The following is a 14,260-nucleotide window of genomic DNA, read 5'->3' as shown; positions in this document are numbered from 1 at the left end:
TCCTAATATAATTGTAAAAATTCGTTGATTTTGATATCCCTTGCCAGTTTCTTTACGCTTTTTGTAACTCTTACTGTATGTTTTGTGACTCTTTGCTGTTCTTTGTACGTTTCCCATTCACCAGGATCGGCACTATTTTTTGCATTTTTGTATGCTTTTTCTTTGAGTTTTATACTGTCCCTCACCTCTTTAGTCATCCATGGCTGTTTCTTTTGGCAAGTAGAATTCTTGCCCCTCAGGGGTATAAACTGGTTCTGTATCACCTTGAATTCTTTTTTGAACATCTCCTACTGATCTTCTGTCATTTTACCCATTAACAGATTCACTCAGTTTACTATGGATAGTCTCTGTCTTATCCTGTTGAAGTCGGCCTTACCCAAATCTAGAATCTTAGTAGCTGGGGGTTCGCGTTACTCCCTTTCAAATGCTACATTAAACTCGATCATGTTATGATCGCTACTGGATAAATGTACACGTACCGTTAGGCTGTTAACTAAATCTGGCTCATTACTCGTTACTAAATCTAATATGGCATGCTCTCTTGTTGTGTCGAGGACATATTGTTGTAAAAAACTATCCTGGACACACTCAAGAAATTTACTACCTTCCTGACAGGTGCTAGCCTGCTTATCCCAATCTATACGAAAGTTAAAATCTCCCAATTGGAACCACTCTGCCTTTACCACGCTTGTCTAATCTCTGCATTTATACAATCTAGCACTTCACAGCTGCTCATCATCATAGGCAGTCCCTTGAAATCGAGGAAGACTTGCTTCCACTCTAAAAGTGAGTTCTCAGGTGACTGAACAGTCCAATACGGGAACTATAGTCTCTGTCACAGGTGGGACAGACAATGGTTGAAGGAAAGGGGGGGGTAGGGAGCCTGGCTTGCCACACGCTCCTTCCGCTGCATGTGCTTGTTTTCTGCATGCTCTCGGCGACGAGACTCGAGGTGCTCAGCGCCCTCCTGGATGCTCTTCCTCAATTAGGGCGGTCTTTGGCAAGGGACTCCCAGGTGTCAGTGAAGATGTTGCACCTGGTCAAGGAGACTTTGAGGGTGTCCTTGAAACATTTCCTCTGCCCACCTGGTGCTCACCTGCTGTGTAGGACTTCTGAGTAGAGCGTTTGCTTTGGGAGTCTTGTGTCGGGACTGCGAACAATGTGGCCCGCCCAACGGAGCTGGTTGAGTGTGGTCAGTGCTTCAATGCTGGGGATGTTGGCCTGATCGAGAACACTGATGTTGGTGTGTCTGTCCTCCCAGGGGATTTGCAAGATCTTGCGGAGACATCGTTGGTGGTATTTCTCCAGCAATTTGAGGTGTCTACTGTATATAGTCCACATCTCTGAGCCATACCGGAGGGCGGGTATCACTACAGCCCTGGTGCCAGATTTGAGGGCCTGATCTTCAAACATTCTCTTCCTCAGGCGGCCAAAGGCTGCTACCAGGGGCCTATACACAACTCCCACTACAGTCTTAAATCCTTTCCTATTTTTTAATTCTACCCATAAAGTCTCCACTGCTTGTTTACCTCTCGTTACATCCTCTCTCATCATTGAAGTGATTTCATCCTTAATCACCAAGTCTACTCCTCCCCCTCTGCCATTTTCCCTATAGACTTAACCTGGCATATCTAGTTCCCAGTCCTGGCCATCTTGCAGCCATGTCTTAGTAATGGCTACCATGTCATGCCCTCCAATTTGAATTTGGGCCTGCAGTTCATTCAATTTATTCCTTATACTCAGTGCGTTTGTATTAAGAATGCTTATTTGGGCTACACACCCTAGCCTATCCTTCAACGTTAATGTTTTACTGACTTGTTTTTTATTTCTCTCTCCTGGTTTAATCACCTTGCATCTTTTAGTTTTTCCTTTACATATAGTGTCGAAAGCACAATTTCTGACTGTTACTCTACTCTCTTCTCTTTCGTTTGTTTTTGAATTACTATTTGTACTACAATTTCCACCTGGGCCCTCTCCCCCCACCCCCATTTACTAGTTTAAAGTCATTGCCACCGCCCTATTTATCCTTTCCTCTAGGACCCTGATCTCAGACCGATTCAGCTGAAGCCTGTCCCAATACTAGTGCCAGTGCCCATGAAATGGAACCCCTCTTTCCCACACCACTACTTTAGCCACATGTTCATTTCCCTAATCAGCTTATCCCTATGCCCATTTTCATATGGCTCAGGTAATAATCCAGAGATTAGAACCCTTAAGGTCTTGTTCTTTAATTTATCTCCTAGTTCCTAGTACTCTGCAAACAGGACCTCTTGCCTACACTTCCCTATGTTGTTGGTCCCAACATGGACCACAATGACTGGATCCTCCCTCTTCAATGTCCTTTCAAGCTGGTTTGAGATGTTCCTCACCCTGGCACCAGGTAGGCAACATACCATGTGGAAGCATTCGTTTTCAAACAAATATTTTCTCTCTCATAATTTTGACCCACCTTTCACCTTTCCTACTAATGATTATTTTCTTTACTAAAAAAGTGTTGTAGCAGCTCCTCCCCTAAGTGCACCATTTCTGTTTTCCTGTTGCATCATCTCAGCTCTGTTAACCTTTAGACTGCCAACAGGTTCAGGAAATCTGAGTTTTCTGGGCTAACTTGTTTGTTATTTGCTGACACACCGAGTGGCTGGGGGAAAAATATGTTATTATAGGTTTCCCTATAGCACAATAGTGACGACACTTCAAAAGTGCTTAATTGGCTGTAAAATGCTTTGGGATGACCTAAGGCCATGAAAGGTGCTATATAAATGCAAGTCCTTTCCTATTACAGTAATAAACATTTACAACAGCTTTATCACTGTAAAATTAACCCTAAACGATATACCTCACACACATCTTTACATTAAGAATTAAATATTTTTTCTATGATCAAACTTCCCTGCCATTCTCTCGTATTATTTTAACTATCACTTTTTCTGCTTCTACTTTTCTGCTGGTTTAAAATTTTGAATTTACCTTTTTTCTTCTACCTCCCTCAGCCCATCACTCATTTTGGAAGTGTGAGCAAAAGGTTTTTATTGGGTAAAAATCAGGCCAATTTTCTAGCCAGTGAAAAACCTAGACTTTAATCGCTCCATCATTGGTGGCCGTGTATACAGTTGTCCAGGCTCTAAGTTCTGGAATTCCTTCCCTATACCTCGCCACCTCACTCTCCTCCTTTAAGACGCTCCTTAAGAACTACCTTTTTGACCAAGCTTTTGGTCACCTGGCCTAATAGCTCCCAATGCTGCTTGGTGTCAAATTGTGTTTGATAACGCTCCTATGAAGTGCCTCAGGATGTTTTACTATGTTAAAGGTGCTATATAAATGCAAGTTTTTGTTTAAGAATTTTGAACTGATCTTTAAATTGTGAGCACTAGCCATCCAATTACTTGTATGCGTCTATTTAGTCATGGAACTGGGAGTCATTATTCATTTTGCAGCAATCAGATTTGCCACTTGCTGGCTCATGAAACAGCCTTGTTTACATTGCAGGCGGTACTGCGGCTGCCAATGGCTTGACTGTTACTTCTGTTTTTGTTCTAATTCTGGTATGACAAGTTTAACCAACAATAAAATTAAGAAAAAACACATAGATTCCAATGTGTGAGTAGTTCTGTTTTAAACTACAGTGGAAACAGATCTTCTGTTTGTGTATATAAAAGAAAAGACTATGTGTGAGAGCAAGATTTCTCTGAGCCGGCAACAGGTCGACCTTGAGCAGATGGGAAATCAGGATTGGTGTTTGCCAGCTAATATATGGTTAGAAGTAGAACCATTCCAGCTTTTAGGCAAGCTGTTGTTATTGGTCTTAGCAACTTGGAATCTATTCAAACCCAACTGATTCATGAACTGCCATAAACAGAGTATGAGACTTACTGTGCCATCTATTGATTGCCTAAAGCCATAACCATCATTAAGGCAACAAAGATAGCTGTCTCTGTGAATCTCCCAATCCGAAGATGTGGGGAAGACTGATGACAAGTGCAGATTGTTAAATGCAAAAACATAACGTGTGTCATCATCATGATAGTAATCTCAGGATTGCTACCAGTGCCACGTGCTAATCAGAGTAGAAATAGCAGGATAGTTAAGATGAATATGTGGCTTAAGGAATGGTGCAAGAGGGAGGGATTCAAATTCCTGGGACATTAGAACCGGTTCTGGGGGAGGTGGGACCAGTACAAACCGGACGGTCTGCACCTGGGCAGGACCGGAACCGATGTCCTAGGGGGAGTGTTTGCTAATGCTGTTGGGGAGGGTTTAAACTAATATGGCAGGGGGATGGGAATCTATGCAGGGAGACAAGGAAGTAAAATGGGGGCAGAAGCAAAAGGTAGAAAGGAGATAAGGAAAAGTGGAGGGCAGAGAAATCAAAGGCAAAAATAAAAAAGGACCACATTACAACATAATTCTAAAAGGACAAAGAGTATTAAAAAAACAAGCCTGAAGGCTCTGTGTCTCAATGCAAGAAGCATTCATAATAAGGTGGATGAATTAATTGCGCAGATAGCTGTTAATGGATATGATGTAATTGGGATTACGGAGACATGGCTCCAGGGTGACCAAGGCTGGGAACTCAACATTCAGGGGTATTCAATAGTCAGGAAGGATAGACAGAAAGGAAAAGGAGGTGGGGTAGCGTTGCTGGTTAAAGAGGAGATTAACGCAATGGTAAGGAAGGACATTAGCTTGGATGATGTGGAATCTGTATGGGTAGAGCTGCGGAACACCAAAGGGCAGAAAACGCTCGTGGGAGTTGTGTGCAGACCACCAAACAGTAATAGTGAGGTTGGGGATGGCATCAAACAGGAAATTAGGGATGCGTGCTATAAAGATACAGCAGTTATCATGGGTGACCTTAATCTACATATGGATTGGGCTAACCAAACTGGTAGCAATACAGTCGAGGAGGATTTACTGGAGTATATAAGGGATGGTTTTCTAGACCAATATGTCGAGGAGCCAACTCGAGAGCTGGCCATTCTAGAACGGGTGTTGTGTAATGAGAGAGGATTAATTAGCAATCTGGTTGTGCGAGGCCCCTTGGGGAACAGTGACCATAATATGGTAGAATTCTTCATTAAGATGGAGTGACACAGTTAATTCAGAGTCGAGGGTCCTGAACTTAAAGAAAGGTAACTTCGATAATATGAGATGTGAATTTGCTAGGATAGACTGGCGAATGATACTTAAAAGGGTTGACAGTGGATAGGCAATGGCAGACATTTAAAGATCAAATGGATGAACTTCAACAATTGTACATCCCTGTCTGGTGTAAAAATAAAACGGGGAAGGTGGCTCAACCATGGCTAACAAGGGAAATTAGGGATAGTGTTAAATCCAGGGAAGAGGCATATAAATTGGCCAGAGAAAGCAACAAACCCGAGGACTGGGAGAAATTTAGAATTCAGCAGAGGAGGACAAAGGCTTTAATTAGGAGGGGGAAAATAGATTATGAGAGTAAGCTTGCAGGGAACATAAAAACTGACTGCAAAAGCTTCTATAGATATGTGAAGAGAAAAAGATTAGTGAAGACAAATGTCTTCTTGCAGTCAGAATCAGGTGAATTTATAATGAGGAACAAAGTGGTGGCAGACCGGATAGATTTCCCACATTCTACTGGAACGTTTAGCTGTGAAATCGCAGGATTCCTGTCGGAGATTAATCTAATGCATAAAAGGCACTTTAGTTACCGATTCACCAAAAGGATGAGAACATAGGCCTGTCCACTCAGCAGGTGAGCTGGTTTACGGATAGAATTACTTCAAGGAAACAATTGTAGACCAGGGTGTGTCGAGCCACTCGTTGAGATCAGCCACTGTAAAACACATTGGCCCGAATATTGCAACTCCGCTCCAACCGGCAAGCTTTGTTTTACGAAAGTGAATTTACTAAATCACTGGACAAATTGACAGTCATCTCCGAAATATGTGTACAATAAAGATAATTAGAAAGGCAACGTCCTTAAAAAGGATAATGTTACAGCATGACACTAAAATAGTACAACTGTAAGTGGTCTTGTTATTTTGGACAAAACAACCATCTCTGATTGAGGAAAATCTTAACCCTAGCTACAGTACCGCTATTGCCAATACGTACATTTACTTTTTTTTAAATTTGTTCCGGGATGTGGGTGTCACTGGTAAGGCCAGCATTTATTGCTCATCCCTAATTGCCCTTGAGAAGGTGGTGGTGAGCCGCCTTCTTGAACCCCTGCAGTCCTTGTGGTGAAGCAACTCCTAGGGAGAGAGTTCCAGCGATGATGAAGGAATGTAGATATATTTCCATGTCAGGATGGTGTCTAACTTGGAGGGGAACTTGCAGGTGATGGTGTTCCAATGCGCCTGCTGCCCATGTCCTTCTAGGTGGTAGAAGTTGTGGGTTTGGGTGGTGCTGCCGAAGAAGCCTTGGTGAGTTGCTGCAGTGCATCTTATAGATGGTACACACTGCAGCCACGGTGCGCCAGTGGCGGAGGAAGTGTATGTTTAAGGTGGTGGATGAGGTGCCAATCAAGCGGGTCTGCTTTGTCCTGTATGGTATCGAGCTTCTTCAGTGTTGTTGGAGCTGCACCCATCCATGCAAGTGGAGAGTATTCCATCACACTTCTGACTTATACTTTATATATGGTGGAAAGGCTTTGGGGAGTCAGGTGGTGAGATACTTGCTGCTGAATACCCAGCCTATGACCTGCTCTTGTTGCCACAGTATTTAGATGGTGGGTCCAGTTAAGTTTCTGGTCAATGGTGACGCCCCAGGATGTTGATGGTGGGGGATTCAGTGATGGTAATGCCATTGAATATCAAGGGGAGGTGGTTAGACTCTCGCTTGTTGGAGATGGTCATTGCCTGCCACTTGTGAATGTTACTTACCACTTATCAGCCCCAGCATGAATATCTTCCAGGTCTTGCTGCATGCGGGAATGGACTGTTTCATTTTCTGAGGAGTTGCGAATGGAACTGAATACTGTGCAATGATCAGCGAACATCCACACCTCTGACTTTATGATGGAGGGAAGGTCATTGATGAAGCAGCTGAAGATAGTTGGCCCTGAGGAACTCCTGCAGTATGACCTGGGACTGAGATGATTGACCTCCAATAACTACAACCATCTTCCTTTGTGCTAGTTATGGCTCCAGCCAGTGGAGAGTTTTCCCTCGATTCCCATTGACTTTAATGTTACTAGGGCTCCTTGATATCACGTTCGGTCAAATGCTGCTTTGATGTCAAGGGCCGTCATTCTCACCTCATCTCTGGAATTCAGCTCTTTTGTCCATGTTTAGACAAAGGCTGTATGTAGATCTGGAGCCGAGTGGTCCTGGCGGAACCCAAACTGAGCATCGGTGAGTAGGTTATTGGTGAGTAAGTGCCGCTTAATAGCACTGTCGACAACACCTTCCATCACTTTGCTGATGATTGAGTGTAGACTAATTGGGCGGTAATTGGCCGCATTGGATTTGTGCTGCTTTTTGTGGACAGGGCATATCTGGACAGTTTTCCAGTGTCGGGTAGATGCCAGTGTTGTAGCTATACTGTAACAGCTTGACTAGAGGCATGGCTAGTTCTGGAGCACAAGTCTTCAGCGCAACAGCCGGGATGTTATCGGGGCCCATAGCATTTGCTGTATCCAGTGTGCTCAGCTGTTTCTTGATATCACCAGGAGTGAATTGAATTGGCTGAAGACTGGCTTCTGTGATGGTGGGAACCTCAGGAGGAGACCTACAAGGATCATCCACTCAGCACTTCTAGCTGAAGATGGTTTCAAATACTTCAGTTTTGTCTCTTGCTCTTGTCACTGAAAATTTTGGAATATAAGATTTACATTGGATGGCGTGTATAGTGCATACTCACCCTGTACCCAAGGTCTTCCTGGAGGTCACAAGAGGAAGCACTAACGTCAGTCTGCCACACTGTCTCCTTTATGCTGCACCCATACATGAAGACATTTTTCTTGCGTGAATGGCCATGATAATCACAAAATACCTGCAGAAACAATGGTAGAAGGTTTATAAATAACCTTTTATTGTTTTCCTCCATCTAGATTAGAAATCTTTATGTCTGCAGGCTTTGTACCACTTAAATTCTTATCACACGTTTTGTGCCAAATGTTTTCCATTATAAATTCCTATGTCCATGTTTATTATGGAAAAGCCCAACGTAATTACACAATTTAACCATTGGGTGGCCGTCAGACACATTTCTCAACTGTTTCTCCCAGCAGTTTGGATGCCATCTTGATTCTTCTGAAAGTTATTTCTCCTGGAAGGCAAGTTTATTTCACATTTTTAAATGTAATATTTTTGGCTTTGATTTATTTGTTGCTTACATGTACTAAAAGAATAAATCTACTGTCTCCTCCCGTCCCAAGGTCCCCGCAATGCATTGCTCTCACCGTCGCCATCAGCCCTTCCCAGCCATCACTCTGCCCTTCACTGGACACTTGACAGTTCTTGCCACTCGCTGTGCCCGATGCACCTGTCAGCTTTTCCAGTGGCTTCGCAATCCGTTACAGCGCGACAGTGTCCCCCACCTTTTGACTCAAATGCACCATGATCTGGGTTCCCTCTCACTTCACCCCGAGCAAATATTTTCCAGTCATTTTTATTAAGATGCCACTCTGTGGCCCATCCCGGGGGCCATTCTTGGTGTTGGTCTCTCTGCCGCCAACCAAAGACTTTTCTTGGATATTTAGTGTGGAATGTCACTCTGGAACCCTCATGTTTCATTCGACAGCACCCAACCCCCCAGTGGTATGTTCCTATTTTTAAAATACATTATATATATTAGATGTCAGAGCTGGTAGAAGATTGCCACTAGGATATTTGCTTTTTCTACCAAATATTCTTCCAGAAACACAAGTTATCTTGAATTTAATCCTTTATTAATAACTTTACAAGACACGCACTTACAGAAGGTCAACCACTACTTTTTCTGGGCAACTAGGGTTGGCAATAAATGCAGCCTTGCAGTTTCACCCACATCCCAAAGACAATTAATAAAACATGTGTGGATATCTCAGAGAAAATTAACTCTTTCATTAATATAAATAGACACAAGAACGTTTTCTTCTTTTTCACGAAACTATATGAATTGTAAAGAGCAAGAACTGGTAAAATGTGTACTTTATGTTGGGTACATTTTTTTTAAAGTCAATCTGTGGATAAACATAAGCTAAATAACTTACTTATATGTTACTTAAAATCACTGATGCTATATTAGTACTAAATGATCATTAACTATATAAATTATATTTGGCAAATTTTCTCCCTCCCCTTCCTCTATACCTTGCTATGTCTCCTTCCTTCCTCACTTCTTTTTCTCTCCCGATCCCTTCCCTTCATCCTCATTTCTCTCCCCCGCTCTTCTAGGGTTCCCAATCCGTCGATTGCCCTGGAATCTCTAGGAATTAAAGACTCATTTCCGGGACACTACTGCGAGCAGCCCAGGAGAATAAACATACGGGCAATAAAAAGCTGTTTTTATTTAACTTTATTTTGTTCATAAAAATATCAGAGATCAGGAAAAATTGATGTTGTCTGACAATGAAGAATCATCCAATTGAGTAATGAAGAGTCTATACACTTTCCAATTGGTGTAGGAAGGTGGTGCACCATGAGGGTGGACATGTCGGGCAACCAATGCCGGGAGTGTGAGAAGTGGGACAGTTAAAAGCAGGCAGTCCAGGAATACATTCAACCAGAGTTGGCAACCCTACTCTCTTCCTCCTCACCTTTCCTTTCCTTCCTGCCTCTATCCCTCATCAATCCCCTCCCATTTGTCTCTACTCCTCATCCCATTCCCATCCTCTCCCTCCCCTTGGGCCCAAAATCGATGAACTCACCGCCCAGTGCCAGCAACTGCCGCCAACATTCCTCTGGAAGTTCCGCACAGTGCGGAACGTAGGCTGGAGCGGGTGGGAGGGGAGAACTGCCGGGGACCGCCCGCTGACATCCTGCCCACCGAGATGCCAGATTGGGGCGGGCGGGTGTTGGCGCCAGAATGGGAAAGGACCGCTCGCTGGAGGCTGATCTGTCCCTGACAGTAAGTATCAAGGTCCTGAAAAAAATGTTAGTCAACATTTTTTTTTCCCCCACAGTGACTTACCTCAATGGGGTCCCCTGAAGGTCTTCCGATGTTTTTTTTCCCTGAAGATTTTTCTTTGCAGGTCTTCGACCCTCCACGGGTCCGTCTCCAGCCTCGGCGGCATTTGGGTGGCAAGCGCCTTTGCCGCTGAGAAGGAGAGCTCCCATTGGCTGCCACCCAGATTGATAAAGTCCCATATGGTAGACTGGTCACGAAGGTTAAAGCCCATGGGATCCAGGGCAAAGTGGCAAGTTGGATCCGAAATTGGCTTAGAGGTAGGAAGTAAAGAGTAATGGTTGATGGATGTTTTTGTGACTGGAAGGATGTTTCCAGTGGGGTACCACAGGGCTCAGTACTGGGTCCCTTGCTTTTTGTGATAGATATCATTTAGATTTGAATATAGGGAGTATGATTAAGAAGTTTGCAGATGACACTAAAATTGGCTGTGTGGTTGATAATGAAGAGGAAAGTCATGGGCTGCAGGAGGATATCAATCTACTGGTTAGGTGGGCAGAGCAGTGGCAAATGGAATTTAAATGGAGACGTGTGAGGTAATGCACTTTGGGAGGGCTAATAAGGAAAGGATATACACATTAAGCGGTAGGCAACTTAATAGTGTACATGAATAAAGGGATCTAGGAGTGCTTGTCCACAGATCCCTGAAAGTAGCAGACCAGGTGGATAAGGTGGTTAAGGAGGCATAAGTAATGCTTGCCTTTATTGGCCGAGGCATAGAATACAAGAGCAGGGAGGATATGCTTAAATTGTATAATACTCTGGTTAGGCCACAGCTGGAGTACTGCATGCAGTTCTGGTCGCCGTATTATAGGAAGGACGTGATTGCACTAGAGAGGGTGCAGAGGAGATTTACTAGGATGCTCGAATGGAGAATCTTAACTATGAGACAGATTGGATAGGCTGGGTTTGTTTTCATTGGAACAGAGGAGATTGAGAGGAGACCTCATTGACATGTACAACGTTTTGAGGGGCCTGCATATAGTGCATAGCAAGGGCCTATTTCCCTTGGTGGAGGGGTCAATTATGAGGGGGCATAGTTTTAAGGTGGTTGGTGGAAAGTTCAGAGGGGATTAGAGGGGGGGTCTTCTTCACGCAGAGGGTTGTGGGGGTCTGGAACTCACTGCCTGGAAGAGTGGTGGATGCAGAAACCCTCACCACATTTAAAAGTGCCGTAACCTGCAGGGTTATGGACCTAGAGCTGGTAATTGGGATTAGACTGGATAACCTCTTGTTGGACGGCGCAGATACGATGGCAAGTACTGCAGGGAATCGAATACGGCCAGGGTGATCTCCTGGACTAGTTTTGATCGCCTAGATGGGTCGGAGGAATTTTCCCAGATTTTATTTTCCCCAATTGGCTTGGGTTTTTAATCTGTTTTTTGTCTCTCCCAGGAGATCACATAGCTCCGGTTGGGATGGAGTGTAGAATGTTTCGGTGTAAGGGGTGTTGTAGTTGTGTGGGGTGGACTGGGTGCTCTTTACCTTTCCGCCATTGTTCATAGGTTTATATGTAACCTTCAGGGCTGCTGACCGAGGGCTGTGCGGTTCTTTGTCGGCTGGCACGGACACGATGGGCCGGAATGGCCTCCTTCTGCACTGTAAGTCTATGTTTCTAAGTCCCTCATTTGCCACCCGCCATCCTTTGAAGGACCTTCACGATGAATAGCCCGCCCAAAGTACCGTCAGGTACCGCGGCGGTCCTTTGAGCGGCACTTGGGCGGGTGGGGTGCTTCACCAATTTCGGGCCCCCTCTCTTCTTCCCTCATCTGCTGCCCTTTCCAAATTCCTTTCATCCCCTCCCTCTCTCTCCACCTTCCCCACGCTGCTTTCTTTCCACCTCTCTTTCCCTGCCTCCTACTTCTCCCCTTACTCCCTTCCCCTTTTCTCCTCACTTCCTCCAGGCTCCAGGGGCTGAATGGTTTCCTCCTGTTCCTAACTAACCCTCGACCGTCAGTTAGACACCCTGAAAAAAATATTTGACTTTGAAAAGTTGAAGCTGGGAATCTGATTGCAATCCCACAATGATTGAATGAATGATGTAAATATTTGATCGAATATAGCCTTCAATTACTCTGCAATTTTGCTAGCCAGCTGCAAAATAATTCTCTGATTTTAGTCTATGAGTCAGTCCTGCAGTAATTGTACCCCAATAGTTTTTCAGACAATCAACCTCCACAAAATGCTAAACTAGCAGTCCTGAATGATGAGAAATGGAGAAAAATTGCAACAGGAGATTTTTAAGTATTGTTATCAGTTTCTCTTAATTACAATTAGGTTAGAAAAGTTCCAGGTAATTAGTTAAAACATGTTAGGCCAGGAAGACAATTAAGGCTTGCAAGAAGAGATTGTAGTGCAGGACTTTTACAGCCAGGATGAAAAGGCATTGGTCTGTTGCAAACTGAGGAGAATCAAACCTGTGAGGATTTTTTGTACCATAAGCATCTTTGATGTGATGCATATACTGCTTTAAAAATTATTCAGAGCACACATGGTAAATGATAGTACAATGACATAGCCACTACACTAAAACTTGAGCGAACACAAGTTCAAATTACACCACTGCAATTTGAGAATTTGAATACATGGACAGAAAAGAGCACATATTTCTATAGTTTAAAAAATCTGGAAATGAAAAGCTAATATTAGTAGAAAGGTGGCTATGAAGCTGTCAGATTGTTGCAAAAATCCAACCGGTTCACTAATGTACTTTAGTAAAAGAAACCTGCTGTCCCTTACCCAGTCTGGCCTATATGTGAGTGAATCCTGTCCCACACTAATGTAGCTGACTCTTCGCTGCCCTCTGAAGGGGCCTAGCAAGCCACTCAGCTGTATCAAAACTGCTGCAAAGAATTTGGACAACTAGAGATGGTCAATAAATGCTGGCTTTGCCAGTGATGCCCATATCTCAAGAAAAACACCCACTTTATAATAATTTCCATTGCAATGATCACTAAATGAGCTGCTATAAAACAATATTTCTGGGCCTGTTCTCAATTCTAAGACAAAAGCAGTCTTACTGCTACAAACTAATGGGATATTTTCTTGTGACTCACCATCTAATTTTGTCTTTTCATTGGTGCCAAATGATTTGACCATTTACAAAAAAAACTGGCCTGTGTGTGTAGACAGAATTGCACTAAAAATATGCAAACTTTGTCAGACAAACTCCTCTTTGTTCATCGACAGAAAGCAGCACATATTTTTAGTTTAAAAAACAACTAAACTTTTATCAGGGGAAAAGAGTTAATTAGGTGCATCCCACAGCCAAACCAACAGTGCGGTTAAGCAGGCAAATGTAAGGCAATCATTGGCCCCAACACAAATACACAATTTAGAGTTTCATATGTTTTATCTCTGAACAATCCTGACATAGAATTAGTTTAGGGTTCTCTATATCAGTGAGTTTAGTAACAGACCAGGATTTTTGGAAAGCAGAACCAGAGCCACACAAGTGGAAAATGTGTGCTGATAGTTTCTATTAACGTTAGCAGATTGGAAGATTTAAAAACTGGAGGTTTAGAGCTGTTTGCAAACTCCCCCCAAAAAAGTGGTTTAAAAAAGAAATTATTCTCAATATGGTAAAAGAAGCAGAGGAGAGATGAGGAGAATTGTTTATATGCAGTGAGTTTTGATAAGTATGTAGGGAGAAACTTTCCATTGGCAGGTTGGTTGGTAACGAGAGGACACAGATTTAAGGTAATTGGCAAAGAACCAGAGGGGAGATGAGGAGAATGTTTTTGGGCTGCGCATTATTATGATCTGGAATGCATTGCCCGAAAGGATGGTGGAAGCAGATTCAATAGCAACTTTCAAAAGGGCATTGGATAAATATTTGAAAAGGAAAAATGTGCAGGGCTATAGGGACAGAGCGGAGGATTGGGACTAATTGGATAACTCTTTCAAAGAACCGACACAGGCACGATGAGCTGAATGGCCTCCTTCTATGCAGTAAGGTCCTATGATTCTCCCCTGAAGGGCTATTACTGAACCACTTGAGTTTTTACAACAATCCAGCAGCTTTCATGTTACTTTCTGATGCGAGGCTACAAATTACCAGATTTTTTGAATTTAATTTCACAATTTGTCATGTTGGGATTTGAACAATCAATATCCAGTACCATAACCACCAGGCTAACAAACCCATTATTTGAAGTTAACAAGGTGTGTT

The 14,260-nt window shown here is 43.3% G+C and overlaps 1 protein-coding gene across 11 annotated transcripts in view; it reads right to left on the bottom strand.

Annotated features, from left to right (window-relative positions):
• Positions 1 to 14,260, bottom strand: part of agtpbp1 (ATP/GTP binding carboxypeptidase 1) — a 492,848-nt gene that overhangs the window by 73,250 nt on the left and 405,338 nt on the right. For all 11 annotated transcript variants that reach the window (XM_070882177.1, XM_070882142.1, XM_070882161.1 and 8 more), the window contains one exon: positions 7,843 to 7,974. In XM_070882177.1, the coding sequence (XP_070738278.1) occupies positions 7,843 to 7,974 (132 nt within the window). The remainder of the gene's footprint in view (positions 1 to 7,842; positions 7,975 to 14,260) is intronic.

This window comes from Pristiophorus japonicus, chromosome 1 (assembly GCF_044704955.1).
Source record: "Pristiophorus japonicus isolate sPriJap1 chromosome 1, sPriJap1.hap1, whole genome shotgun sequence".
In the NCBI taxonomy this organism is placed as follows: Eukaryota; Metazoa; Chordata; class Chondrichthyes; family Pristiophoridae; genus Pristiophorus; species Pristiophorus japonicus.
Note: the sequence above shows the minus strand (reverse complement) of the source record. Positions and strands in the feature narration are given on the sequence as shown.